The sequence below is a fragment of the Patiria miniata genome, unplaced genomic scaffold (assembly GCF_015706575.1).
Source record: "Patiria miniata isolate m_02_andy unplaced genomic scaffold, ASM1570657v1 HiC_scaffold_23, whole genome shotgun sequence".
NCBI classification, from domain to species: domain Eukaryota; kingdom Metazoa; phylum Echinodermata; class Asteroidea; order Valvatida; family Asterinidae; genus Patiria; species Patiria miniata.
In genome coordinates, this window is record NW_024037062.1 from 1212495 (window position 1) to 1228769 (window position 16275).

General features: G+C 38.8%; 1 protein-coding gene across 40 annotated transcripts in view; it reads left to right on the plus strand.

Moving 5' to 3' along the window:
- Window positions 1–16275, plus strand: part of LOC119731256 (ankyrin-2-like) — a 148769-nt gene that overhangs the window by 29820 nt on the left and 102674 nt on the right. For 37 of the 40 annotated variants that reach the window (XM_038204382.1, XM_038204380.1, XM_038204348.1 and 34 more), the window contains exons 4-6: window positions 11751–11849; window positions 12643–12741; window positions 14216–14251. In XM_038204382.1, coding sequence (XP_038060310.1) covers window positions 11751–11849; window positions 12643–12741; window positions 14216–14251 — 234 coding nt within the window. Of the gene's footprint in view, window positions 1–2127; window positions 3555–11750; window positions 11850–12642; window positions 12742–14215; window positions 14252–16275 lie in introns of those variants that run through there. The other 3 variants (XM_038204354.1, XM_038204389.1, XM_038204367.1) reach the window with 2 other exon arrangements.

Consider the following 16275-nt stretch of genomic DNA (forward strand, 5'->3'; position numbering starts at 1 on the left):
AAAATCGACCTTAAGAAATTGAGTCTTCCATTTTTTGGTGTGTGACACAAGCTAAAGATAACAACCGGAACATCTCCACAAAAAAGCAAAATAGTACCGACCTACACCTTTTCTGTACAATCCAAGCTTAGAAAAAACAATCAGAAAAAAAGTATCACTGCATCAATTACGGAACTTTGGTCGGACCAGAGACCGTCTATTTTTTTTTGTGCCTAAGAAATGTGTCTGATATTCTCTTTTTTTCAAAATACATTCTGTACACATTCTTCCACATTTTCTGCCTAGAAATGTAAGAGAACAAGGAATAATCGATTTCGACGGAAGTGCAGATATCAAAAATGGAAACAAAAATGTCCACCCACGATATCTACTAGAAAAGAGGTTGAAAAATGATCACCATATCCATATAGTGCATTCAATAACACAACCACTCACTATTTTCAATTAACACAAACAGATCAAAAAGTCAATGGCATTAACACGTGCGATCCGGGCCGACGACGAATGCACGCTCTCCAAATATAACGCAGACCCGTTAATTGAACCCCACAACTTAATTATTGACCGGCTCAAGCCGCGTGGCAGAGAAAGCATCAATAACCTCACCCTCTGGCACGGATTGAGGAGAGAAGGGGGGGGGTGGGGTGGGGGGTATAACGTAAGCAGGCTAGAATCTAGCAGACTAATTTGTGACACCGCTAAGCCAAGGTGGTGTTTGCTACAGTTACTGTGTTAGTAATTATATACAGAATTATATGCATGTATGTACCGGTCCATACCGGTATATGCCGGTCTGAACATATTGCATGTATACATTTGTACAGTATGTATATGTGCTCAGTGACTGGTTACCTTTGATGGGTACCAGTATTTCTGACAAATTGATCTGCCGTGTATAACATTTTGGCACTTACTGGTACATGTGTTGGCAACAGTGGAGATGGAATTTGCATATTAACAGGTGATAAAATCCACAAAAAAGTACACACATATCCAACGCTACTGATTGGCGAGGATATGGCATCGTTAATTACGCTAACGGGCCGCGGTGCATTAAGTTGATGACATGCACATCAACTGTATCAAGGACTCTGCTGAAAGGGAAGGGTTAAGTTACCACCAGTGCAACGCACAAAATCATCAAATAGGTTGCAGCCCATTGGGTTTGCAGAGTCTACACTAATTGTTAGGGTTGCCTCAGCAATTTTGGTCGCTCAAATCGGAGATAATTTGTTAGAGGAAGTTACTACTTGAAGAATTGAAGCCACAGCAAGTCGGCCTAGAGTTCCCCAATGCCACTGGCTGACGACTGCGAAGCGGAGGCTACGTCAATTAATCAGGGCAATGCACAGGCGCTGTCACTGCTTACAACTTGTCCCTCGGCTTTCCCCCCACCCATGCTTCTATCAGATGGAAGCCATGACCATCCCTTAGCAGGCTGAAGGTCCGAGGGACCTAACACGCTGATTCATGAGTTAGGGGGAAGCTGGCAATTACCCAGGATGCATTGCAGTAAGGGATGAGTGTGTAAGTATACATGCCAGGCAGCCGAAACGGACACTCAAAGCAACGTGGCTATCAGCATGGTGAGGGTGTAATGCAATACGAGGCAGGACTGTCATAGCGAGAATGGCTGGTGCAGTGGACTAGCGTCATTTGTAATAGAGGCAACCCATTCCGACTGGCTTGATAAGTGTGGATTGTAAATAGTCACCCATCTATTAGTATTTACGCTGTGGAGTTTTTTCCGAGGCCATTGTCGTGTCAGGAATTCGAGAGGGAAGATTTCTGAATCCTGAGGACCGAAAGAGGGAGAGAGAGGGGAATATAAGAGTCAAGCAGGCTGCCCGCTGAGACATTTTTGAGTCTGCCGACCAGTCAACTAGCCAGGACCCTCCATCGACTTGTTCTGTCCGACCTCGTGGTGAAATCCTTCGCAAGGGTCCGTTGGGGTTTGACGCTTCGCAGCCCCAAGGCACATCAGATATTACTGTTACTCCTTAGATGTTTTTCTGACTTATGCATCGCTTGGTGTCTTGAGCCATTCCTTAAGATATTTACTTCTACCTGTGCCTTTTTTTTTTTACTCATCTTTGCTGTTCAAATAAAATGATGGATTGATTCAGTATTGTCTTGGGAAGCTTTCGTCAGCATCGTTGATTCATTGTATCATCGTCTTCCAACGATTTCCGTCACGTCGTCTTTGTGAATTTGTAAACAGCCTACTTCAGAAAGTGACATTTTCACATGCTCGGGCTTGTACTTTGTTGTTTCTGGTGCAATTTAAATGTAAATCAGCTTTAGCGCCGTGAATTCCAAATCCAACTTGATGATGCACTATTCAATATCTTAAATCTTTGAAAGAGTTCGTGCAAATATTGGAGTGGATTCGGGGGCTTGGAGATCAGTAAAAATCTATGCAAAAATAAAGGAGTTGAGAGGCATCTCCCATTGGCGTCCGCTTTGGAAATCTTGTTTTCACGCAGATGCACGTCGGTTAACCACCGTGTCTTGACGTGATCAATTTCTTCTGCAAAAGTTCCTTGTCCGTGTCTGAATTTTTGTAGCCCGAGTCGGCCGTATTTTATGTCGACGGAGCGTGCGGAAGTAGGATTTGCAGACAGGAAACGCTGTATTGCTGGCGACTTCTTGAGACTCATCAAATGTCCAAGGTCTCCAGTAGCACTCCATCCCGATCTCCGTACAATCTACAAGACACATGTACCGAGGCTTCAATTGTGCTTGAACCAATACATCCAGTGATACGTTCGGCTCTGCACTTGGATTTGCATCTTGTGTACATGTACTTCGTCTTTCATGCCGTGTGTCTTCCGCGCGACAAACGTGAATTTCGTGCCTCAGACGCTCCGTAGGGGATTACTATTCTTTGAGAGTTATCCTTAATATTAACACCCGCATAAATATACAATCAGGAACGGGCCTACGATGACATTCTTCTAAATTTTATGACAGTAACAGATTCTGCTAGATACCAGTACACTGTGCCTTAGCAACAGAAGCGTTGCTGTGATTTCTGAATTTGCGCCACCGTAACTTGACAACAGAACATCGTAAATCCACAGCGAATACGCTTCAATTTTTTTAATCAAATTTTGCTGTTAAAGTCATCAAAAAGTGGTCACAAAGGCAGAGACTGAGTACTGTAAACTTTTAAAGGAGGCATAAAGTCTATCTTTTACCAGCTCTTTGGGATGTGCCAAACACCATCTACACGTTCTTCTTGCCAGCCATCTTTTTTGAATCTCAAGCAGTTGACGTCTGCAGAACGAGTGAAAATTTGAACTTTGTGTGCCGAGGTGAAATTGACACCACAATACGATAATCTAAACAAACCCAACCGGAAAGCAGCTTTGGGAATCAAAATGGCCGCCACTGTAGAGATAATCCGGGAGTTGAAATCGTTTGTGAATATGAAGGTGGAGGTACCGACCAACTACTGGACCAACACCGAGTTTCAGCAGCGACAGAAGCAGATTCTGGATGAGATATTCCACTGTCTGATGAGGGGACTGGTGGACGGATGTTATGATGAGGTGCAGATTTTGGAATTTTTATTTCTAATTTTTTTTTTGACAGGGGAGGGGACAGACCTTTTGCTTGTCAGCCATTTTATAATTCTCCCCTTCTTACAATTTTTCTTAACGCTGTAAAGTTTACTAAGGTCTACACGTACCTATTCCAGCAGGAAAAGGCATTGACGTCTATGATGAATACTTTGCATATTCAGTCAGACGTGCGGCAGGTGTTTTTTTTTTTTGGAGGGGCTGTATTTTTTTGGTTTTATCCATTTTTAAAAATGTTTGTTTTTAAAATCCTGTAAAGGCAGACCTTTTGTAAGGGGGGGGGGGAGGAAACGAGAGGATATAATATATTTATTCTTGACCATGGGAAGGTTTATAAACTTTGATACAGACTTATTTTCTGACCGTATAACATTGCAGCGTTACCTTGTCCGCGACTCAACAAATTCTGTTACAGAGGTCATGTACTTGCAAGTTGGACCTCGGACATGTCGTTAACCAATCATTTCATCCGTTTCACGCGAAGATGATTTGATAAGGGGCACTGACCTTGGCACTGTATCTTACAAGGAATCTGATTGGATTAGAGCTTGCCTTGCCTAACACTGTGGGTTGAACTGTACTGTCCCCCCCCCCCTTTGCGCCCCCCCCCCCCCTCTGCCCCCCCCCCCCCTCTCTCACCCTTCATCTCATCGCTTGCTGTCGTCACCCCCTGAAGTGTACTCCGCTGTGTAACCGAAGCAGTGAAGCATGAAGGTTGGCCATAGTTTGGCTGAGAGTTAATCAAGTCCGATCTGTAATGGTTGACTTGACTAACAGGAACAAATCATTGGCAGTCTCGGTGGGGCTGTGCATTTCTCGAATAATTTAGAATTTGATTTTTTTTTCAAACTTGAACTTGGAATATTTGAATATTCGATTTCAAAACGCGAGCCTGAACTGGCCGTATGCACCTGCGCTAGTTGAAAATTCAGAAAGAGCTTGTTCAATTATAGATTTTTCCCTTCACCGACGAATAAGCACTGTTTACTCAGTGTGTTACGCCCAGAGTGAAAGTGAGAAAAAAATCACTCAGGTGGGACTCGAACCCATGACTTCCTGCTTTCTAGTGCAGACGTCTTACCCCCGAGCTTGCCGGGATCGGCTGGCCAGTTCGTATCTGGTGTAAAGGCAGGTACCACGAAGAAAGTATTCATAAAATGGACTTTGCGTCGGGGTGATGTAATTTCAGTGAAGGGCAAAACCTAATATTGAATTTACATCACCCAGATGCAAATTCCATGTTATTATGAATAAAGCTTGTTAAAAAACACCTGTTTGTGTAAAAAAAAGATAGTGGAATTGCTGATATTTGACAGTATTTCCTACATTTAGGTTTTGGACTGCCAAGTTCAAGTTGAAAATTGCACCGTATAAAAATGTGAAATTGGCAGAAGGTTTAAGCCATCCGGTTTTTTTTCTGACAGAACAATGTTGGTCTTGTCCATTCGTAATACACATGTGCCTTTACAATTTGTTTTTGAATTTGTTAATATGTACTGTACATGTATATGTAAGATACATGTATATAGGGCCTAAAGTATCAATACAAACTTTATAAATAGTACATGTACATGTAGAACTTTACATTACACATGTACATGCATAACATGAATGTTCATGCCTACTGTGTGTACTTGTATACATGTACGTGTGTTCCTTTACATTATGTACAGCACGTCCCGAAATACCTGAAACAGTTTTCTTTTCGAAATGCCTTTATTTGAACACGAATAATTTTAAAACTCTTTTAAATATCAAACCAATACTCGCCAGGGATAAAGTTCAGATGCCGAGCTTTAAAATGGTATAAAAATAATGGCGGTACGTGTTTCCATGCCGACGCTAAAGCCTCGCAAAAAACAGTTGAGGGTATATTGGGACGTGCAACTTGACTCTCAAGTGAAATTTTTAGAAATCTGGGTGTTTGTGCAGTGTTAATTGTACCTACATACATGTACTTGTATTATACATCTACATGCACGTTAACAGAGAAATTCTTTCACTGGCCCAAATATTGATGTCACTAATTATGAGAACCCTGACCAAATATTGATTCGTGCATCGTGAAACTGTGCCTGATTAACAGCACGCGATCATAAAAGAAAAAACACATCATTGATTAGTTACATGTACATGTACATGGACAAACCTGGGTCAGTAATAAGATACAAACAAAAAATGGACACATTTGTGCTGATGTGTAGCAAACGACAAATTTGATTTTCATAAAATCATTCATAATTTTGTTTTCAGATGATGAAATAATTTATTAATTAATTTATTTATTTATTACATTTCTTTACCCAGGGTGTGCCCAAACAGTTTAAAACTGGTTTCCATTGGGGCCCTGCAAACACTATAAAAGACTACACATAAAAAACAATACATTACAAATACAATACGGCACAATGAAATAGAATAAAAGCATATGGGATTACTGCATGATTGTAAAGCAACTAATATGAATATTATACAACTATTACAAAGAAACATGTACAGTTTGAAACAACATCGCTAACAGACTTTCCTAAAGGCCCAAGGTGAAATAAGTGAATATGACGAGCTGAAAGTTGCACATTGCCATTTAGCAGTATTTAAAAAAAAAAAATTTAAATTTTATTTCTTTCTGGTAATGAAACCAATTATTTCTCAAAAATGCCTAAGGCACTGTAGCTCGAAAGCCTGAAGAAACCTGTAGAGAAAAGACAATGAGAAGAAATTACAGTTTTAGAGGTGGGAGGAAAGGCCCAGAATAATGTTCTGGGGAAACCCACGGAATCAGGTAGGGACTGAAACCCAATCCACTTATTGGCCCAGGCGGGATTCGAACCCGGGTCACAGCGGTGGAAGGCAAGGAAAGTACCGCTACGCCAACCTGACTCCCCAGTACAGTGGGGCAAAGCCAAAATTTGAAGGGATGGTCCCTTTTTTTCGTTTACAGGTGAACCGTAATCTTTCCATTACTGAACTCATTACCCTCATATGTTGTATACCATTACAGAGCTCTTGTTCTGCAGAAACCAGATTATATTTAAATATCTCAGTTCTTTAAAAATTTTATTAACTTTTTTTATTGGAAAAAACAAATTGCATGGGATAATGAAATGTGAAATAGACTCGCATGTAATTTTGTTCAGTGCAAAATTTTCTTTTTCTCTTCAGTAAATACCATACGCTGCTGTTGTTCAAAAGGCGACAGAATAAATCCACTTATCCGCATTCATACATTCATAGACTGCTACATTAAATCCTATTTACTCAGGCTCAAAAACAAACTGGCTATTCCAGATATTTTTCCCCGGGGGATAGCAGCGAGGACATGCCAGTCAGCCTGAAGTGACCTTATACTTAGCTTGGCATTTGTCAGATTCTTATTTTTTAATTTACCTTTAAAGGTACACGTAATGTACAACATTTGCGTACATTCAAAAATGAAACTATCAAATTATTATGAAATAGTAATTGATTGTAAGTCCATGTTAATAATAGTGTACTGTGAAACCTTTGCGCCTGGTATGCTGTCATTTTCAAGAAAAGCGGAATTGTGTATCATTTTCCAACAATGGTTTGACCAATTGTCGTTGGAAATTGTTTTTCCCCTTCAAATACTACCCCCAATTGACCAAAGTTTGTGTGCAATCTGTAACGTACCCGTAAACAGGCATAGGCCTGCTAGTCTGGTTCCCTGACCTGACGATTCTCGGAAGTCTATAACTGTCCAATTCCGTCTGAAGCGTCAGGCCAGGGAAGCAGACTACAAGAACAGTACTTTTTCTTGTTTTTTTCCCCGTCATTTCTGGAAATTATGGCAAAAGCAAATGTTGTATATTATCTTTAAACATTCATATATTTTCCTTCAGGCCAAAAAAAAAGTTGTGTAACATTGCCCCCATGCGGAAGATTGGTACATGTACGTGGTAGGGTATTTTTAATGTTAGTTTTTTTTTTCAACATAAATGTACGAAAGCCCATTAGCGCCACTGCAAGTATATATGTTGCGGATTATTTAATTCGTTATTACGGATTATTAATTCGTTATTACGGATTACTAATTCGTTATTACGGATTATTAATTCGTTATTACGGATTATTTAATTCGTTATTACGGATTACTAATTCGTTATAACGGATTATTTAATTCGTTATTACGGATTATTAATTCGTTATTACGGATTACTAATTCGTTATTACGGATTATTAATTCGTTATTACGGATTACTAATTCGTTATAACGGATTATTTAATTCGTTATTACGGATTAATAATTCGTTATTACGGATTATTAATTCGTTATAACGGATTATTTAATTCGTTATTACGGATTATTAATTCGTTATTACGGATTACTAATTCGTTATTACGGATTATTAATTCGTTATTACGGATTACTAATTCGTTATAACGGATTATTTAATTCGTTATTACGGATTACTAATTCGTTATTACGGATTACTAATTCGTTATTACGGATTATTAATTCGTTATTACGGATTACTAATTCGTTATTACGGATTATTAATTCGTTATTACGGATTACTAATTCGTTATTACGGATTATTAATTCGTTATTACGGATTATTTAATTCGTTATTACGGATTACTAATTCGTTATAACGGATTACTAATTCGTTATTACGGATTATTTAATTCGTTATTACGGATTACTAATTCGTTATGAGTCACGTTCTGAGTCATTACTCGGCAAGTATGGCACAGGAGTGCAAACGTTGTATGCAAAGATAGCGCCGCCTAGCGGCGCTATATACACAGGCCCCTGGTCACGTGCTCTCCACGTGTGAGAACATCAGACCTAATTCGTTATAACGAATTAATAATCCGTAATAACGAATTAGTAATCCGTAATAACGAATTAAATAATCCGTAATAACGAATTAATAATCCGTTATAACGAATTAATAATCCGTAATAACGAATTAATAATCCGTAATAACGAATTAAATAATCCGTAATAACGATTTAATAATCCGTAATAACGAATTAATAATCCGTAATAACGAATTAAATAATCCGTTATAACGAATTAATAATCCGTAATAACGAATTAATAATCCGTAATAACGAATTAATAATCCGTAATAACGAATTAAATAATCCGTTATAACGAATTAATAATCCGTAATAACGAATTAATAATCCGTAATAACGAATTAAATAATCCGTTATAACGAATTAATAATCCGTAATAACGAATTAATAATCCGTAATAACGAATTACACAATCTGTAACATATATACTTGCAGTGGCGCTAATGGGCTTTCGTATAAATGTTCTCTGTACGTACAATGTACATAATGCACAATGGTGGACAACTGGGCAAGTACAGACATACCTGCATTTGTACTTTATTACATTCTTACAAGTATTACAAGATTGTATTGTATAGGATTTTGCATGGAACAAAAAGAAGAAATAAGGAAAAAAAAAAATCAGAACAAAAACAAAGGCTTTTTCGCAAATTTGCGAAAGCCAAATAAACACCCACAACAAAAATTCAAATGCTGACCAGTGTACACCCAAAATCGACGAGTAGGTGAGTTTGCCAAACCACAAAGAATTTCATGTACATTTCTTATATTTTTTTTCACCTAATGACCTGCCATTACATTTACCCGGTATTTTCCCAGAACGTAAAATCTCGTTTATATTCTTTACTGGTATTTGTAACTTATGCGAGCAAGAAAGAAATATACCAGCACAAAAATAGGTTGAAAAATAAAGTATAAAACTGGCAATTTCACAATAAGGTTTCTGTGGTATTTGTACAGGTACATTTATTGGATTTTCCAATGCTCAACCCACAGTGGAAGGACTACTTCCTTCTGTTGTTTGAATTTTGGCCATTTTGGAAACCACTTAAAGCTTAAATTGTTTTTTCTTTTTTTTTCTTTGTGAAGTTGTTCTATTTTCTGCAGCTTCGACAGAATGAACCTAGTCTGAGTATCACTCATTGTCCTACTCTCTGTCTTCTGTCCAACATCTGATTTAGCATGCAAATTTATGCGACCCGCGCCAGCCAATCGGAGTCGACTTCACAAAATTGTGACGTAATTTTAATCAGAAATGTGGACTTCACACGACATTGGTTCTCAAAACTGTCAGCAAAATATAGAATATATAGAATATGCGAACGTTCATCGTGGGCGTGACGTGAACACGCATGAGGGCATTCGCATTACGAACCTTATTGTAAATATTATGTGATGATCATTCGAAGCCGCAGGACGTTTGCGCATCCCGTAACATATCGTCAGAGGTCGCGTGACGCAGCCTATTTTTGGTATCACAATTCACAACGTAAAAGCATAATACATGTCGTGTCCAGGTTTTATTAGATGCCGACAACAAAGGGTTACTGAAGACCTGATATAAAAGGCGCCCCTGAATGGTCAGAATTTCGACGTCAAGACGCAGTCTTGTTTTGCAGATTTAAACGCCGAATCTGCTCCCATATCATAGACCCTTGCTGTCTAAGGGGCTATTCCATAGACTAGAACGAACCCTGGACAGAACGAAATTATTCTGTGTGAGAAAAATTCCCTCGGTCTTTTATCGCTAACAAATATTGGATACATGTATGTTACATTCAGTGGCCACAGCAGGAAAAAAACAACAAATAAAACGAAAGGACGAGGGTTTTTTGTATGATAATATTCAATACATGTACCGGTACAAACCTTCAACGTATAATGTATTGTTTGTCTCAGTTCATATCAAAGTCTTACTATCGAAAATAAAATCAACATGGCCAGGGGACAAAGTCTTTCACCGCTTGCCTCAATCGCAAGCTTAGTGTGAAAAATTTACGTATACATTTGTCGAGAGCTGTCTTCTGAATTGAAATCGAGGTCCTAGAATATTGTTTTCTCGGGATAATGTATAGAGCATTCACTGAGCTAAAACTTTATCAGGTTAGATGTTAAACACCCTTCTTTAGATTTTGAGCACTTTTGTTGCTTGAAATGAAAAAAAAATACACAAATGACAAAGTGATATACCGGTACATGTACTCTAAAATGTACCTTTAAGAGAACAAGTACAATTTACAAATGTATGCATAGATATGAGGAAAGTGTGGTGGAGGCATACCAGTACATGCATATTTATGTGACCTTGGTTTTTTTTAAATTTATTTGTTTATTGTTATTCTACTAAAAGTGTCAACTCCATGTCAACAGAACATGTACATGTACCAGTATGTATACATGTACATGTATAAAACTGTATTATTTCAAAAGAGATTTTTGTATAAAAACAATTTGTGTGTCGGTGTAAACCTGAGAGATGTTTTAATTATGAAATTTGTAATTAGACCAATGCTCTAAAGCTTATGTTTTTAGGGGTTAGCCCATTAGCAATTGAATACAATTTTATTACACGATATCATCGGGTGCGTGGAAGAAGGTCGTTAGGGAAAAAAATGTGTCAATAGGTCAAATGTTTTCGGGTAATACATAGAGCATAGAAATATATTTTATTTGATATGGGCAATTCCACGGTTACTCACGTTACATTTTTGATGTACTTTTGAGTTTCCTTGGGCTGTAATTACCTTACTGAAAAGGTTCAATAACTGTTATCCCCATGGTAGATAGAGTAGACCTAGACCTACCTAAGCACCAAAGATGACATCCAGAAAAATGTGTTCTGTTTGATAAACAAGACGCACAAAATCGGTTACTCACGTTACGAAAGTGGGTATGCAAAGCCAAGTTTGTTGCCGGCAAAAGGACGTTGTGATTTAACATGCCGCTTAAGCGCACATTTAAGGCAGGGGAGTTCCCGGTAAAAGCTCTTAGCATAAAAATTCAAATAACTTCAACATGAAGTAATACTTTAAAAGAAAAATTTACAATATCTTAATTATTAACGAATTTCATGAGTCAAAATTTCAGCCTTACGTGATGTTTAATTTAGAAATGGGAGCACAACACCTTTCAACTCGATTAACTCCAAAAGTTTTTTTGCCTTGGCTGTTAACGTCCTTTTCCTTGGCACACGACAATATTCTCCTTGATGACTCCTGGGCTGGGCAGTTCTTGTAGTACAATATAACAGGCAGGGCGGTTCGGGGCGGTATAGGACAAGTGGGTTTAATGCGCTGAGTTACTCAATCAGAACTGTTTTGTTTTTCTTCCCGTCTTCAGAACGGTTTGAACGCCCTTCACCTGAGTTCCAAAGAGGGTCACCTGAACATCGTCAAGGAGCTGTTGAAGAGAGGAGCCAATGTTGACGCTGCCACCAAGGTAAGTTTAAGGTGTTTTTGCTAGGATGCAACCTCAATCCTGCAAAATCATCTGTTATTTCTTGAATGTGGTCCTTGGAGGGGTGACCACTACCTCATGCTGCAAAATCCTCCAGCAATCACTGTCAATATGTTGAGGCACAGCCAGTGACATCCTGGAGCAGTGTGGAGGGTAACAAACGTAAGCTAGGCCTAAATTTATGCACGGTTGAGCATTATAAAGCAACACAAGGTCCGGCCCAAGACCTTCACACCGTGCATCCTCAACAAACAGCCACACCTTATAACCTCAATCCTGCAAAATCCTCCATTTTGCAAAGAGGATTTTGGAGGATTTGGGATGGTTAGGGTTAATAGGGACCATAAGAAATTATGCTGGTCTAGGAGACGTATGTGGGGCACTGAAAAAAGTCGCCCACCAAAGCAGTATTTTACGTGATTATTAAAATTGGTGATTCAATCAGCACTTTTTTTTTTGAGCCGCATATGTATCCCATGTGTGTGTCATTTCCTAACACTCATTCCTGTCAAAACGTGTGTAAGTTGAACAAAGAAATTGACTGAAGCGGGGCTTGAACCTGCGACCTCCAGATTGCCGTTCCGGTGCTCTACCAACTGAGCTATCCAGCCTTATGTTGGTGGCACCCCGTTTTGTCAATGTCTCTGTTCAAGCTAACCAAAACCGATAGAAATCCATGAAGAAAATGTATTTTCGAAATATTGTGACCGAAGATTAACTGACTATGATCTGTTTCTATATTTCTCTACCCTCCCTATTCCCGTATCATTTTCAGAAAGGGAACACCGCCCTCCATATCGCATCTTTGGCCGGCCAGCAGCCGATTGTGGAGGCTTTGGTAGAACATGGCGCCAACGTCAACGTACAGTCACAGGTTCGTCGAGCGTAGTCTATTCACATGTCGAATTGTCGGTCCTTCAAACATAGGTCCCCTTGGAAATTCACATCATTTTGCATGAGATGACATTTAAAGGGAAAATACAACATTTGCAAACATCCAAAAATGAAACTACCCAATTATCTTGGAATACATTGCTGGACTGTTAGTGAATGACAGTCTAAAGCATCCTGTAAAATCATGGCACCTGGTATACTGTAATTTTCAAGAAAAGTGGTATTTTTGTATCAATTTCCATCACTGGTCGGCCGACCAGTGTTGGAAAAAACTGGCTTTTTTCCCTTCAAATACTGGCCCCAATTGACCATATTTAGTTAGTCCGCATTTGTTTGCAATTGATTACACACCTATGAACGGGTACAAGCCAGCTAGACTGGTTCCCTTACCTTACACTTCCCCAATGTCTATAAATTGTTCCGTTTCATCTTAAATAGAGTCAGGGAACCAGACTACAGGAAAATGATTGTTTTTCTTGGTTTTTATAGCATGTACGAACCCAAAACGTCAAAAAAGTCAGTGTAACAATATTTGCTAAATATTACCAACCCCCTAAATCCATCCATTTCTGAAAATTACAGCAATAGCAAATGATGTATATTCCCTTTAACAATATATACAACACACATCAAGCTCATATAAATACCAACCTGAGCATGCTGAGGCCCCCTTCAATGGCCAAAGCATTATTCCAGCCATTGTACATTTTTCCCCCATTGAAGGGGGGCATCTGTGAATTACAATGGGTGCGTTCGTTTAGCTCACCTGGGTCAACAACGGTCAGCCCGTGCCGTTCGGTTAGCTCTGACGTCATTCTCGGGGCTCAGCTGGGTCAGCCACCACAGACCCTGCTCGTGGAGCAGAGCAGGGACAGCGGAAATGTCAAGTGGACCCAAAAAATCTACTTTATTTGAAATTCTAAAGGTAAAATTATTGAGCTCGTTGCGACTTTAGAGGCAATAAGTCCAGCCCAACTTTCTTGAGTTATGCAATTGAATGAAAAGCAGTAAACCTCAAACGAAGACCCAGCACGAAACAGGCGTTTTGTCAGTGGCTACGACCGCGGCTATGGATATCACGTGAGGATCTTGATGGCCCGCGGTTGAGAATTGGATTAGCCCGGCTGTCGTGGCTAACTCATCTGCCTTAATACCCAAGTCGATCTGGATGAGCTACTCGAACGCACCCTATGATAGCGTGCTCAGGCTGGTTTAAACCTAACATGGTGATACACACGGAAAATACCATAAATTGTTTTTTTAAATCGATTACAATAAACCTCAATACAGATGTGTTTATTTATATTTATTTAGTTGATGGTAATAAAACCAAGGATTCTTTGAAATTGTACTTGATGGACCAGACCTCAGAAATTTTAAGGAATTTTATGGCAAGAAAACATTTGGAGAGAAATAGAATGTACAATCCCAAACCGTAATTTTGCCATTCTTAGATTCGCAAAGACAAACAGAGTCGCCTACATACTCAGGTAAGCCAATGGGAAATCTTGAGCTATAACCAATCAGCCAATTAGAGCCCTCGTTGCATTCACACTCTCATCATGCACCAAGCAGCCAATCACAGCAGCTGTATCATATTCACAGCATCTTCAGATTATAGTTTTCGTCTAGAAATCACTTATTTGATTTCTTGTGTAAAGTGTTCAGAAACATCTCTTGAAGTCAGTGAAAAGAATCATAAAATAATTCCTGGAGTCAACTTTATATAGTACTTTCTCAGGCTTATAGCAGTCCATCCTTCGAACTCGCTGTTTTATCCATGGCCTTCATTTCAAACATTGACTACAACATCTCACTTTGCAGAAACTATTTTCAGCCATGCATCACAATTTCCACATGCAGCGCAAATGCAACTCTCTGTTGCAAGTTTTCAACCCCTGCCAACATTTTCATTACCACAGTCAAGTTATTGTATAAAGTTCAGTACAGTATGCAAAGTTGAGTTCATTTGGCATATTTTAACATTGGGAGCTGGATATCATTAGACCATTGACAATATGGGTGCTGGATGGGTGTTAATATTGTTTTAGTGTACATCTATATATAGTGGTGTTCCCTAACGTGGCGCACTTCGACATTTACCCTGACTTTCCACATCAGTGTTGCAAAACTTCTTTGTTGACAAACTTCAAATCCATTCAGTGAAATACTAGTACTTTTACCTCATTAATGCTTGCAATTTAACCTCTGTGAACAATTTCGGATTCATGAAATTGAATCCGAAATTCAACAACGGTGGCGTCCGGAAATTGGGCACAAATCGTGTGAGTGTTCCCCACCATGGTGCACTTGAATAAATCTCGGAAAATTCCAAATTAACATTTTAGAATTTCTGTAAAGTTGATAAATTCTGATAAACTATTATTTTCTCTACTTAATACATACCCAACTGGAAGTTGTCAGAAAATTATTTTCAACTTTTTGGGGGATATTTTCAAAGGGTTCACTGCGCTCTTATAATAAAATCGGAAAATCATGCCGAAGTAAAATTTTCTTCTAACTTTGAAACGGGTAGATAAGCTTGTGATTTATGAACGGGAGTGTTTAGAACTTGATGAAATTTCACTTTCTGTGAAGTTTAAGTTAAAACTTTTGCTCTAGGTAGGCGCTACAGGCGAAAAATCAAAGTGTGCCACGTTAGGGGCAGCGCCACGTTAGGGTACATCAACAATATGCACATACATGTTCATGTCCAGATCAGATATTTTCCATTGGCATTGTATTATGAATCCTTAAATCATGCAGTGACTATGTAGTTTAGTGCGATACAGGGAGTAATAGGCGGTTTGGGGCGGTGGGAGCAGTTTTGGGCTGTGATACATGGGTTATTTTAACTTACTGAACAAAAAGGTGGTAATTTTTTTGGCATTTAACATACAGGTGATCAGGAAACATCACTTACAGCTAAAATAATAAAATAATACTATTAATACAAATTTATGTGTGGGGTTATTTTTAACTGTTCATAAGGAAATAATTTGAGCCTTTTTTAGGGGCAGGTTTCAAAGCAAAACCTTCGTATTGCATTTGATACGCGTCTGTGCCAAACAGAACTTCTATCTCACAGGGACCTTGTATGCACTTCAGATCGCCATACATTTATTGCATTGAATAAGCCATATTTTTTAAGTTATGGTCAATTTACAGGTATGCAACACTAATGCGCGACAGTATCGCACGTTTTTATAAATATGCACAAATGCATGAGTGATAATAAGACGCACAACTTGTCACTTACCAGGTACGTGTAAATGGAAACCACACTCATTTATGTGTGCGTACAAAAATTTATAAAAACGCACGACATTGTCGCACAACAAAGTCGCACAACAAAGTCACATACATACCTGTCAACCCTTCCTATTTAATAGGAATCATCCCTATTTTGAAGTTTTCTCATTGAAAAACATCAGAATGTCCTGATTTCTGTAAAATATGAGGGGAACAGTTTTCACCTATTTTATATTCATCATACCGATAACGAGGAAAAATA